The following is a 13,065-nucleotide window of genomic DNA, read 5'->3' as shown; positions in this document are numbered from 1 at the left end:
CATGGCTGCGAAATCCAGCCCTGTGGAGAGGCTGTGGGATTTAGCCATGGGAGCCAGGACCCCTCCCCAGGGGCCTCCTCCTCCGGCCGGGGGAGAGCGGCCGGGGCGGGCCGGGCGCCGCAGTCCCCTCCGGGGGGGCAGCCGCCCTATATATTGCAAAGCAACTCAGGACCGACCTCCCCATCGCCGGGAGCCGCCGCGGCGCCTGCCCGCCCCCCTTCCCCTCCCGTCGGGGGGGCTCTTTCTCCCGCTGCCGCCGCGCCCCCCTATCCGAGGAGGAGGAGGAGGAAGGTGAGGGCCGTATATGAACGCTGCCGGATTTCCCTGCCTGCCAGGCATGTGCACGCTGCCGGCGCCCAGCCCCGCCGCCGCGGCCAGCCCCGACTCCCCCGGGCCGCCCCGGGGGTCTCCGTCCGCCGGGCAGGCGCCGCCGGTGAAGCCGGAGCCGCGGGGCGGTGTGGGCAGCTCTCCCCCGCCGCCCCCGCCCCCCGAGGAACCGCCGCCCCCCGCCGGGGGCCGCCGGAGGAAGCGACCGGTGCAGCGGGGCAAACCCCCCTACTCCTACATCGCCCTCATCGCCATGGCCATCGCCAACGCTGCTGAGAGGAAGCTCACCTTGGGCGGCATCTACAAATTCATCACCGAGCGCTTCCCCTTCTACCGAGAAAACCCCAAGAAGTGGCAGAACAGCATCCGCCACAACCTCACCCTCAACGACTGCTTTGTCAAGATCCCTCGGGAACCCGGCCATCCTGGCAAGGGCAATTACTGGACGCTGGACCCGGCCGCAGAGGACATGTTCGACAACGGGAGTTTCCTGCGCCGAAGGAAACGTTTTAAGCGTACCGACATCACCACCTACCCTGGCTACATGCAAAACTCCAGTGCCTTCACGCCTTCACCCGCCGGCCGCCCTGCAGCACCAACAGCACCCTACCCCAACGCGCTCTGCTCGCCCGGCTATGGCCCCCAGCTTTCCAGCACCGTCTTCCACCCCTATGGAGCCGGGGCAGCACCAGCGGCGCAGCACCCCAGGATGTTCAGCATCGACAGCCTCATCAGCGGGCAGCAGGCCCTGCAGCCCTCACCGCCTGCTGAGTTGGGCCATCCATCGCTGGGCTTGCCTGGAGCTGAGCTGGCTCCCGCCTGCTCCACCAGCAGCTCTGAGCCTCCTTGCTTCCAGCCACAGCCTGTAAGCCCTGGCTTGCTGGGCCGTGCTGGCCCCAACACCCTGGCTTACCCCTACACTGCCTCACCCCCCCACCTGCCTGTGGCACAGGGCAGCTACTCGCCTGGCAGCCCACAGCTCTATGGGGCTCCCAACAGACTGGCCCTGCCAGCCATGCGGCCCCCAGCCTGTGCCGAACATGGCGAGCAGCTCCTGGGGCTCTCCGCTTCGCCCCTCAGCCAGTTCGGCTCCAGCAACACCTACATGAGGCAGCCCAATTTCCCCACCGGCCTCGAGCGGTACATGTGATGGGGTCGGGAGGGGGCTTGGCTGGACATCCCACAGCTCTTACAAGCATCTCTGGACACACAGACTTCCCCCAGCTGTGGGGATAGGCTGGGGTGGGGTTGGGGGTCCCCAGCCTCTGGCTGCATGCAGACACACACCTGTGGTAGAACCTAACTCCTCTCTTTCTCAGCTTATTTTTAACTGGAGGCAAGGTGATCTATTTTTCTGCCCTATCCCCCACTGGAAAAGGTGTTGTCTGGCTACATCTGCCCAGCATGGCTCACCATGCCCGGGCTGTCCCTTCCACACAGCCCGGCCCTGGGGATGCTGTCTGTGGAAGGGCACCCCGGGGCATCCCTGGGGTGAGGAGGAGCACACCCAGGAGGTGGGTGCATGGTGTAATGTTCAGGAACTGGCTCACAAATGGGCTTTCTCCTCTCTTCCCCGAGTGCCTCCTGAGCAACTGGAATGAAAGTTACTAAAAAAAAGAAGAAAACAAACCACTAAAGCAATTCACTGGATTTTAAACGAATATTTATGATGTTTATTATTTCCTTCCCATGTAGGAAAACAAACAAACAATGAAACACCCCAACTGCTTCTTTTTACTATTTTTAAAAATAACCTTTATTGTTAGAAAGGGCTTTTTTTAAATAAAACTTTTCCTTCCAACATATTCGGTGCCACCGTTCCTCTGGCTCTGGCCAGACCGTGGTGGGAAGAAATTACCAGTCTTGTAACTTGTGGGAGACAGACTCGTGCTGCTGTTGTGACACTTTCACATCTTACATTTTTAGTGACACTTTCTAAATCTGTCTGTTTTATTATGATATATTTTTAAGCGAATGGTAACTCAGCCACACGAAGCCTGCAATAAGCTTTCCATCACCTGCAAAGTTTGCTCACACAGCTCTTGCCGGACTCAATGGTTTCCATTTGTGTAGCAGGGAACGCGTCTTCCCTCTGAGGAATCCCTTGCAGGTGGAATTCTGGTTAGCACATCAAATTAGGAGATTGTAGCTTTCCTTTGTAGCAACAAAATCATTTCAAATTCCAAGCTGTTCACTGGCTGGGCTGCTGCTCTTTATTTACAGCAAAACCAGCCAAACAGTCTCACCAGGTTTGAAGGCAGAATTCCCCATCCCTAGATTTAGCTTTTTTTAAATTTAAACGTCCTCTGGGTAAAAATGACAAGCCAGGATATCTCTCCTGTTTTCCAAGCGTGTCCTCTGAAGCAGAGTGGTTTCTCGTAGTCGCTATTGCACCTTCCTCCTGCTTAAGGAGGAGCTGGAGGTCGGTTGAGCTTTAATGTAAAACTGAGCGTCTTGTTTCACAGCTGATGGTCATGACCAAATGCGGGGCATACAGGTGGGTACCCAAGGGGCTGGATTTTGCCCACAGCTTGATAGCTTGTAGCTTTCCATTGCTTTATCGCATGTGCTCTGTAGAAACTGAGAGTGTGGTCAGTATGAGAGGTGAGGGAAGAAAATGCTTTTCATTCCTCTTGGCCTCCTTAACACTGGGGCTTCATCTGTCTCTAAAACCTGGTCTGCTGCCTTCAGCTGAGCCGCTGGCCTCTGGGTCTCCTCTCTGGTCTCTCCAGCTTCACCTTTTTAGCTTTCATAGTGCGTTCATACTGCTTCTAGCAACAGCTCCTGTGCATTTCCCTGCGTAATACCCTGCTCAGAAAGGGTGTTGTGAAAAAAACCCTTAAAATAATTTGACTCTCTACAGAAGGTATCTATAGACAGTGATCTTCTATCTAATGAAAGTCTGCAAAGTGCCGTTCCTATATGTAGCATGCTGTCTGTATAGATGGACTGGGAGGATGCTGAAATAATTGCTTGCAAGGACAGCCAGTAGCAAGGACACTTGTCATAGCTCACATTCATTCCCAGGGCCTCATCCTGCAATGTTTCACAAGCAAAAGCACTTTTGAAGTCTTGCCTAAATATCCAGGGGGTCAGAGCCAGACACATCCAAAGTGCTGGGTCTGCTGGCGTCCCTCCAGCATCGCCGAGTGCCAGGCTGGGACTCTGCCGGGTTTGCACTGCGAGCAGGAGAGTGTCCCAGGTGAGGGAAAACCACGTACTGACATAACAGATAAATGGGTTTGGGTGGAGAGAGCGGGCAGGAGATACTGTGGTTCTACCTGAGTGGGACACACCAGGAAGAGGTGGTTGAGATGGAACATCTCAGAGCGGGCTGAGCCCACTCCTCCCCACACACCTGGGAGCCCTGCAGCAGCAGGAGCTGGTGTCAGAAAGGGCTTTCCAAGTTCCTGACATTTTTGGGTGTTAACTCAAGTGCTGGTGAAGCCAGGGGTGCCTGATGGGCTGGGCTGTGACATGCTCCTGATACCCAGTCACCCGCACCCTCCTGCCATAGCACTCTTTGGAGAGCAGCACCCCATTCCAGATCTGGGGGTCTGCAGGAGAGCCCTGTGCAAGAGGGGTGTCTTCAGCCAAGGGGGCTCTGGTGTGGAGCAAGAGTCACCACAGTGGGCTGGATCCCCAAAAACCTGGCTCGGAGAGAGCAGACAAGCCCACCCAAGGGTGTCAGGACAAACTGGTGAGCAGCGTTGGGTTGCACATCTTCCCAGGGCCCTGCATCTCCCCATCTGCCAGCCAGCCCCAGCCCAGAGCCCCCTACAAGGGGCAATAAGCCACCCTCACCGTGGGCCTTATGCTGCAAACAAGCTGGAAAGGACAGGGAACAGGCCCCTTTTCTTCTTTTTCCTGCAGATATCAGTCTTCACATGCACAAACCTCTGGCAACTTGTATTGTGATTGTCATTAAACTAATGCCTTAACAGTGTCGTCTTGGTTAACTTAATGTATCCCAACCAGGCTTTTAAGCTTTCATTTCAAAGCTTTGTTTACAGTCAGGGTGAATCTAGCAAATGAGTAGGATTAAAGTGTCATGTAAAGCCTGAGCCTTGCCGGGACAGAGTAGTTTTAAGCTTTGTAAAGTTTATACCTGAGCCCTTCATCTATTTTAGTGTCTTTTCAATGTCCCTGTTTAGTGAATAAGAGGGATTTGAATGCAATGAGAGTAATTATCAGCCAGATTTCAGTTGTGAAACCAAGTCTCCTTTGAAATCCTTGCCTCTTTATTTAGAGAGTTTAGGGAATATTAAGTAATGTCAGCAGTAACTGTTTCAATCCTTCTCACACAAAAGCCAAAGGCAAAGCTTTTTTTGCTCTCTGAGCCTGTGGAATGAATGTCATCCTTCAAGGTGATGGTAAGAGGTCCTCTGGACATCCCACGGTGGGGAGAGCCCTGTCTTGAGTCTACGAGACACAGAACCAGGATTGGAGTTGACCCTGAGCACCAAAGAGACTCGGGTGATGATCTGGGCTGTTGCCAAGACTGTCTGACTTCTCAGGGAATGGCCCTTTGAAAATAAGACTGAATTCAGATCTCTCAGGATGCACATTCAGCAGCAAATAACCACAGTGAGCTGCCACCCCGAAAAAGATGCTTGTTTTCCTCTGGAAAAGACTGGCTGCCCAAGGAGGACCAACTGAGCTATGTACATCTATGTACAACAGTGTTCTGCGTGTTTCATGCTTGTACCACCTTCCTACATCTGCCCCACAGGTTAAAACAAACAATAAGGGATGCTCTTTTCAGCTGATATTCCCAAGCTATGAATAGTGTTTTCCATCTGGTTGCAAACAAACACAGCATTAGCTGGAATTTTAGTTGAAGCACTTTTCCTGAAGAATTTTTTGGTCCCTTTGGTGGTGTTAGATTTTGTCTATATGCTGCCAGTTGCCTGCTGGCAGCCCCAGTGATGGCAATTTTATACCATAACTAGCTTTTATTCTATGCAATATGTGGCTTGAAGACAGGCAGCAGTCAAGATTGAGTTGGTAAAGTGAGTCAGTGATGGTGAGATGGGCCGTGGTTACAGTGGGACCAGTTGTGATCGGCTTTGCCAACTGATTATGAGTTTTTCACAGAATCCCAGAATGTCAGGGATTGGAAGGGACCTGGAAAGCTCATCCAGTGCAATCCCCCATGGAGCAGGAACACCCAGCTGAGGTTCCACAAGAAGGCGTCCAGGCGGGTTTGAATGTCTGCAGAGAAGGAGACTCCACAAACCCCCTGGGCAGCCTGGGCCAGTGTTCTGTCACCCTTACCATGAAGAAGTTTCTTCTCATATTTAAGTGGAACCTCCTGTGTTCCAGTTTGTACTCATTACCCCTTGTCCTACTGTTGGTTGTCACTGAGAAGAGCCTGGCTCCATCCTCCTGACACTCACCCTTTATATATTGATAACCATGAATGTGGTCCCCCCTCAGTCTCCTCTTGTCCAGCTGCAGAGCCCCAGCTCCCTCAGCCTTTCCTCACACGGGAGATGCTCCACTCCCTTCAGCATCTTGGTGGCTGCGCTGGACTCTCTCCAGCAGTTCCCTGTCCTTCTGGAACTGAGGGGCCACAACTGGACACAATATTCCAATTTAACAAATCAAAAGTCTAGGAGTCAGCACTGCCCGAGCTCTGAGCAACAACTTGAAGCTCTGGGGATCTGTCGCCACCTCTGCTGCATTATATTCGGGTCCTTTATATTTGGGTCGTTCTTATTGGGGCAGGAGCAGGTGATGCAGCACTTCCCTGCCCTCCGCCGTGTTACCCCACGGGTGTAACGCCCCGATACGAGTGGGAGGAGGTGAGGGGGGTGACAGGCGGAGATGGTCCGGGGTGGCAGCCGCCGTGCCCGGGCCGACACTGACCTCCAGTGGAAAGCCCTGGGAAGCTGCTCCGGGCCCCCGCCATGGGCCCAGGGATCGGGGGACGGGGGGGTCGGCATGTACCTACAGCATCCCCTGGCCTTTGGGGTCTGTCCTGGTCACCGCTGCGTGGGGAAGGGCAGGACAGCGTGGAGGTTTGGGTACGGTCAGGATGAGAATGGGGTGAGGCTCGTTCAGGGAGGCTCATTATTTTCATCATTATCAGTTGCACCAGGGGAAGTTCGGAAAAAAATTATTCACAGAAAGGGTTGTCAGGCGTTGGAACAGGCTGCCCAGGGATGTGATTGAGTCACCATCCCTGGAGGGGTTCAAAAGATGTGTAGATGTGGTGCTTAGGGACATGGTTTAATACCAGAGTGAGGTTAATGGTTGGACTCAATGATCTTGAGGGTCTCTTCCAATCAAAATGATTCTATGATTCTGTGATTACTAAACACAGTGGGCTTGATGCAACCTCCAGGCTGGGAAATCCCTAAACCAACAATTACTGACTCCGGTGAGGTTTCAGAAAGGAAGGATTTGGATTTCTTTAGCTATAGTCTCTTCTACTTTTTCCTGAGCATCCACTGCAGGTCATCACTGGGGACACAGGATACAGGGCTGGATGGCGCTGGCTGTTCCCCTGCAGCTCTTCTCCCTAGAGTGCAAATAGGGAAACAAGTGGAAGCACAGTGAGAATCTGTGCTCTTGATGGAAGGTGAGGGGGCAGTGATGAAGCAAACAGCCTTGTCCACAGTCTGACTTCGTGTTTGAAGTGTGCTACGTGCTACATGTGCGTGGCAGAGCTACGGGCTGGCCTGACTCTTCCAGCACCCAAGAAGCAAGGCTGCTGTTAGATAGGAAAGCAGCAGGGACCGAGCATTGGCAGGGTAACACCTACAAGCTCTTGAGAGAGCATCCAAGGTCCATTCATTTCACAGTCTTTATACTAGGGCTGCTGAAGCGGTTACGCTGCAACAGTTGGGTTTACGCATGTATTGAATCAACTGTGCCATCCAAATGCCAACAAGCAGCCCTGGCTTGTGAGTCCTGCGTGGACGAAGGATGTGCCCAAGCAAGTTAGGTACGTGCCTGAGAAAACTTAGTTTTCCATTTGCGTCGGTTCTGCTGAGTCAAAGAAAGCAGCGTGCAACATCTGCGAAGAAGGGGCCCAACAGTCTTGGCCATTTGAGGTGCTTTCCATCAGCACCACAGACACCTCTGGTCAGTTTTAAAACTCCTTCTGCTAACGGTGTGTTGGAAACCCAACCCAGCCTGTAGATCCATTTTCAGGAGGCTTCAAGCAGCCTAACCTTGCTGGAGAAAATGGACCTCAAAAAGCAGAAAATTGTCCGGCATTACTGTTGCTGGCTGTCCTGGCTCTTTGCTCAAAGTAGACCATGGGTTTCAACAAAGGAATTATTTCACCTGTGCAGGTCATGCCAACCCAGGTCTTGGTTATATCCTTTTCAGATGTTCCCAGCCTGGAGAAGGCTGAGAGGGGATCTTATTTATGCTTACAAGTAACTCAAGGCTGGATGTCAAGAGGATGGGACCAGGCGCTTTTCGGTGGTGCCCAACGATAGGATGAGGGGCAATGGGCACAGACTGAAGAATAGGAGGTTCCATCTGGTTGTGAGGAGGAACTTCTTTACTTTGAGGATGATGGAGAACTGCAACAGCCTGTCCAGAGAGGTTGTGGAGTCTCCTTCTCTGGAGATATTCAAAACCCACCTGGATGTACTCTTGTGTGATCTACTCTAGGTGTACTTGCTTTAGCAGTTGGGTTGATGATCTCCAGAGGTCCCTTCCAACCCCAACCGTTCTGTGATTCTGTGAAAGACAGGAGACTGTGTAACGCTAAGGGGACACTGCTGTGCCACATTTTCACTTTAAAACAGATGCTTCACATGGGGCTGTGACTCCTCTGAGCACCCAGCACTCATCCACAAGAGAGAGGTGTTTGACAGTGGGAAAACAGGAGCCTGCTGAACCAAACTCATCGTTTGGAGCCTTTACCCTCAAGAAATCACAAGTTTTGCAATCCCAAAGGCACAATTAAGGAACATTTTCCTGTCAGACCTCGATGAATCCCAGCACAGCTACGTGTTCCTTGCATTGTATGGAGATGGTAAAACTGGCCACTTGGCCAAGATGCTCCATTCAGGTCACCATGGAAGTGATAGGAGTGTGATGGAGTATGGGGTCTGCCTCCTGCACCGTAGCCAGCACCCACGAGGTGGCAGCCAGGTGACACCCTGGCCCAGAGCCTGCAGCCCAACCCCAGCTCTCCTGCCCAGACCCCCACCAGCCACGGACCCTCTCCAAGCAGCATTTACTCCTTGCTGGTTACTTATTGTTAGGTTTTCCACAGTGTTGGTTTAAGCACATATCTATCTTCCCCCCAGCTCGAAGCCCTTTCTTTCCAGGCTGTCTGCTGCTTGGATTCTCCCTGAGCTGATGCTCACCCTCTAAGTATAATTGCAATACAAAGTAGTTTCAGAATAGCGTGCAATAGTGGCTAATTATTTGGAACAATTATACATAACAAAGCCAGAGCCAAGCAGCAAGAGGGCTTAATTGTCTGGCCAAGCATGAAATAGCACAGGATTATCACTAGCAGGGGGAGGGGAGGCAATGGAGGAGAATTGCCCCATAGAATAGGCAAGAATCCAGGCTACTCGGGAAAGCAAAGTTTATTGAAGAACTGAAAATACCCCTTTGAAGCATCTTCTAAGATGCCAGAGAGGACATGAAAAGGATAATGACCCCAAATACGGGCTTAAGGCACAAATCCCCGTACTGACAAACTCCAGGCCTACAGATGCTTAAGCACATGCTTAAATTTTAAGCACATGAATAGTCCCCTTCGACAGCTCACGTGCTTAGAGTTAAACGCAGACATAAGAGTTTGTAGGATCGGAGCCCAGATTTTTATTACAACTAGGCTCTTCTCAGCAATGACAGGAAATAATAGACCTATCAAACACACAAGGTCCTAGGGTGATGCTGCAGTGTCTTTTGCTCCATGTGAGCAGTGAGCACCTGTGATGAACCATGGGGACATCCATGTCCTCCCTCCCTGCTATGGAGCAGGGGAACAACAACTGTGAGGGGGGTGAGAGCAGCATCTCTATGATATAGGTTAGGAGTCAGGCCTTAGAGCCCACAGGTGTGGGGGAGAAGAGGGTGAGAAGAGTGCAAAATGGAAGGATGATCACTGTTAAAAGCAAAAAGGTGCTGCAGATGTTTCTGGAGTTCAGTCTGGCTTAGGAGCATCAGAGAGCACCACCCTGGGGAGCTTCTGAGATGGTGGGAAAAGCAGGAATAACCTTCATTTTTTAAAGTGAAGAAAATATTTTAAAAGTCCTGCAGAATATGACCAAATCAACGCAATCGCCCTCATCTCCAAATAGTCTTTGCTCAAGCATGCGCCTGCTATTTCTGCAGATTAGGGTTTCTCCTATGTGGCATCTTGCCTGTTCTTTCTCCATCTCTGAAGAGTTTCTTTCATAAAGCGTCCTGTTCTTACAAGACAGCTACTTGCTGGGTATTAGCACTTGTCCCTCTACTTGGACCTAGATCACTGGTTAGCGGTTGTCTTCAGGACTTGAAGAATTTGTTTTTATTAGTGAGACAGCAGCCTTTTGCTGGTGCCCACAGGTGTGCAATTCCCTGGTAGTGGTAGGAAGAGAAAAAGGGAAAGGTGTGGGATGTGGATGTTGTGGGCTTTGATGGGCTGGCTCTGACCGCAGGAGGGTACGACATCTATGGGAGGTGCTGTCCCATATGCTCCCACGTCACATGTCCCAGACCTACAACCATACCCGAAGGTTTGAATGAGGGTGCCCACGGCGGCAGCAGCATATGAGAACGGTCCAGCCTGCGAAGGTAGCTGTGAAGGAGACTTTTCCTTACGAAAAATGAGTGGACATGTGGATTTGCCCCATGGGAGACCAGAGCCCCATCCCCACTGTCTGCCTGTGCCCTGCACACCTGTACCAGCTCCTCCATGGCCCTAAAAGGTTGTGCTCCAAAGGATGGGAGCTGCTGGTGGAAGAGGCGACCCTGCCACTTACTGCACCTGGGCTCTTACCTATAGCAGCCATAGGTCCAGGACTGCTGCTAGCAGCCAGTGGAGGGCATTATATGATATATACAGGTTTCTTATCCTGTGATATGTGCAGCCTCCTTACTTTTTGCAGAGGCAGACATGCTAGAGAGCGTGTGCTACGGAAAGACCCGCATTGCTTTCTCCTCCTTTACATCCAAACGCCCATACCAAGGGAGCTGGGCAGCTGACATTGCCTATGGGGAAGGCACAGGCCAGTGTGTGCCAATCTGGGCTGGGGTGGCCCTCGAGCACTCAGGACCTTCCCAAGCCACCTCATATCGCCAACCCACCGCGACATGCCTTGCAGCAGCCCAGAGTAGCAGGGCACTGATGGAGGATTTTCTCTGAAGCCAGAGGTTAATTATGTTTTATTGGATAATTTTCAGCTGCCAGTCCTGGCAATAAAGGGGATTTCCTCTAGATGGCACGCTTATCTCTGCGCTGGGAGGGAAGCCCCACCAGCCTGCTTCCCCCACAGGACCCCAGCGATGTATTTTTAGGGAAGAGATAATTCATCCCAACACTTCATGCCCTCTTATATCAGTTTTAACACTAAACACCTAAACTACACAAAAGCCAGGAAAACAGTGGCAAAAAAAGGCATTTCAAAATGAGCGTTGTTGGGATCCTGTTGGCTGGGCATTGCTGAGTATGCATCCTGCAGGAATCAGGTCTTCCCAAGTAACGTAAAGCCAGATGTGAAACATCAGCCTTCCCTTCAGCAGCTCTCAGCATCATTTCTTCTGTCTGAGTGACACAGCTCGCTCTTCCCAGCAAGAATGAGCAGAGGCTCACTTGCAGTGAGTGAAAGAAGGGAGAATGTGTGTATGTGAGGCTTCAACAACCCCCAGAGTGGCTGGATTAATTTAAATCTGTGTGTTGACCAGATTTCCTTCTCTTGCCTCTGTGCAGCTTGGGGTAATAACTTTTTCTGGTGTTTGGAAGAAAGGAGGCAGAGAAGTTTACACCAGTCTGGAGATGCTGGAAATGGGTTTCTTGCATATCTTTCTTTACCTACTGTGCACTGCAGAGAACCTGTTTTACAGAGATGGACAATTGTCCCTTGCAGCCGCACTGATGCTGCCACAGAGTCCACCGGGGATGTGTCAGGGCTGTGCGTCCCAACCTGCAAAGCTGGGATCAGCTTTGGGTGCTGATCTGAAGGAAGGAGCTGCTGGGATGTGGAAGTGCTGAAGCCAGGCTGTGGGGTGAAGCTGTGAGCTGGTGGAGATGCAATGGAGAAATTGGCATCTGAAGCTGTATGTGAAGCACCGGGGCTGAGATTCACCCTTCTGGGAGATCAGCCCCAAACTATTACAGGGATGCCTGGTTTGGTATTTTCACTTGTGGTTAGTAACCCAGATGAAATGACCACTATCTGTCCATCCTCTTTTCTACCTGGCTACGCTTTGCTAGATAAAAGAGTTAAGGTGCTCGGCTCTGTCTCTGCTTCTCTATGTGGGTGAAATACTTCACCTTCCTTCCCATATTTTGGGTTGCAACTTTTTTGTTTCTGTTTGTTCAGTTCCTTCCCAAGCTGAGAACAGAAGAAAGGAACCTTGTGCTATACTCCTTTGCAGTCACAACATCACATCTTCCAGCTGACTGAAGCATCATCTTATTTGAAGTCAAGAGGCAAAATATATCTATGAACCTGTTTTCGAGGGAGATCTGTAGATATCAGCATGTATGTCCAGGGCTGATTTCTTACAAGAACACAACAGATTCACCCTAATTGATTTCCAGCTGGAGATTGCTGGATACTTTCAGATGTAAAGAACCCTATCCTTGATCATTTACTAAATGCAGGGGGAAAGAAGTAAATGAAGTGAAACACTTTTTGTCCCTCTCAGTCTATATTCCAGTAATTTCCTCCTTTTAAGGGCCTCTCTCTGTATTGCTCCTGGCTCCCAAGTTGAGGCTCCTCAGCTGGCATTGCTGGCAGGAGGGGATATTTGCAAACTGGGTGGGTGAGGTGGGCACTTGGGCTGCTGAACCACTGAATGTGGAGAACTCAGCAGCAGGGATTTATTGGAAAAGTTAGGCATGGTCAGATGCTAACACAGAAAACCTGGACTTGGAGACCCCATCACATCCTTGTGAGCCCACTTACATAGGTTCTTTCACTTGTGCACCCACTTTTGGAAAATCTGATTCCCTCCCACATATTTTGCTCCCCCCCCTTTTAATTTTCAGGGAATTCAGGGAAGAATTAAGTGATTTAGCAGGCTTGTTTTCACAAGGATATTTTTCCTTGTGTGGTAGGCGCTGTTACCAGGTTGTTCTATACATGTTGCCATATGCCAGAGCGTAATTGCCTTCCACATGCATTGGCCTTTGGCTAATATGTTTTTTATGGCAACAAGGAGAGCTGGATTTGGTGAGTTTCGAAAGTGCACCTGGTGGTTTATGGCTTGAAATCACTGTGTTCTTCTGAGTCATGTGTGTATGTGTCCATCTCTTTTCATGTCAAATTGGTGAAGAACAGTACAAGAAAGGATTATACCAAGCTAGAGTTAATCACTTGAGTGTTAAGCTACATATGAGCTTGCTTGGTGGGCTTCAAGTCCACATGGGATGGGATCAGTTACGAATAGAGAGCAGAAGACAAAGTTTTTGAACTGCAAATCCAAAACTAAGGTCCTAAACTCAGATCGCAACACCTAAATAAATGCATATATATGGGGAGATAGGAGTTTCCCCTTCACCTGAAGGATGAGACAGGGAAGTTTGCTGTCCAGAGGTTCATGAGGGTT

At 50.9% G+C, this 13,065-nt stretch overlaps 1 protein-coding gene across 1 annotated transcript; it reads left to right on the top strand.

Annotated features, from left to right (window-relative positions):
- The first annotated feature begins 304 nt into the window (after window positions 1-304).
- Window positions 305-1,477, top strand: FOXE3 (forkhead box E3). The gene has a single exon (XM_065842757.2). The coding sequence runs from the start codon at window positions 305-307 to the stop codon at window positions 1,475-1,477; it is 1,173 nt and encodes a 390-aa protein (XP_065698829.2).
- The last annotated feature ends 11,588 nt before the right edge of the window (window positions 1,478-13,065 follow it).

Source organism: Patagioenas fasciata, chromosome 6 (genome assembly GCF_037038585.1).
Source record: "Patagioenas fasciata isolate bPatFas1 chromosome 6, bPatFas1.hap1, whole genome shotgun sequence".
In the NCBI taxonomy this organism is placed as follows: Eukaryota; Metazoa; Chordata; class Aves; order Columbiformes; family Columbidae; genus Patagioenas; species Patagioenas fasciata.
Note: the sequence above shows the minus strand (reverse complement) of the source record. Positions and strands in the feature narration are given on the sequence as shown.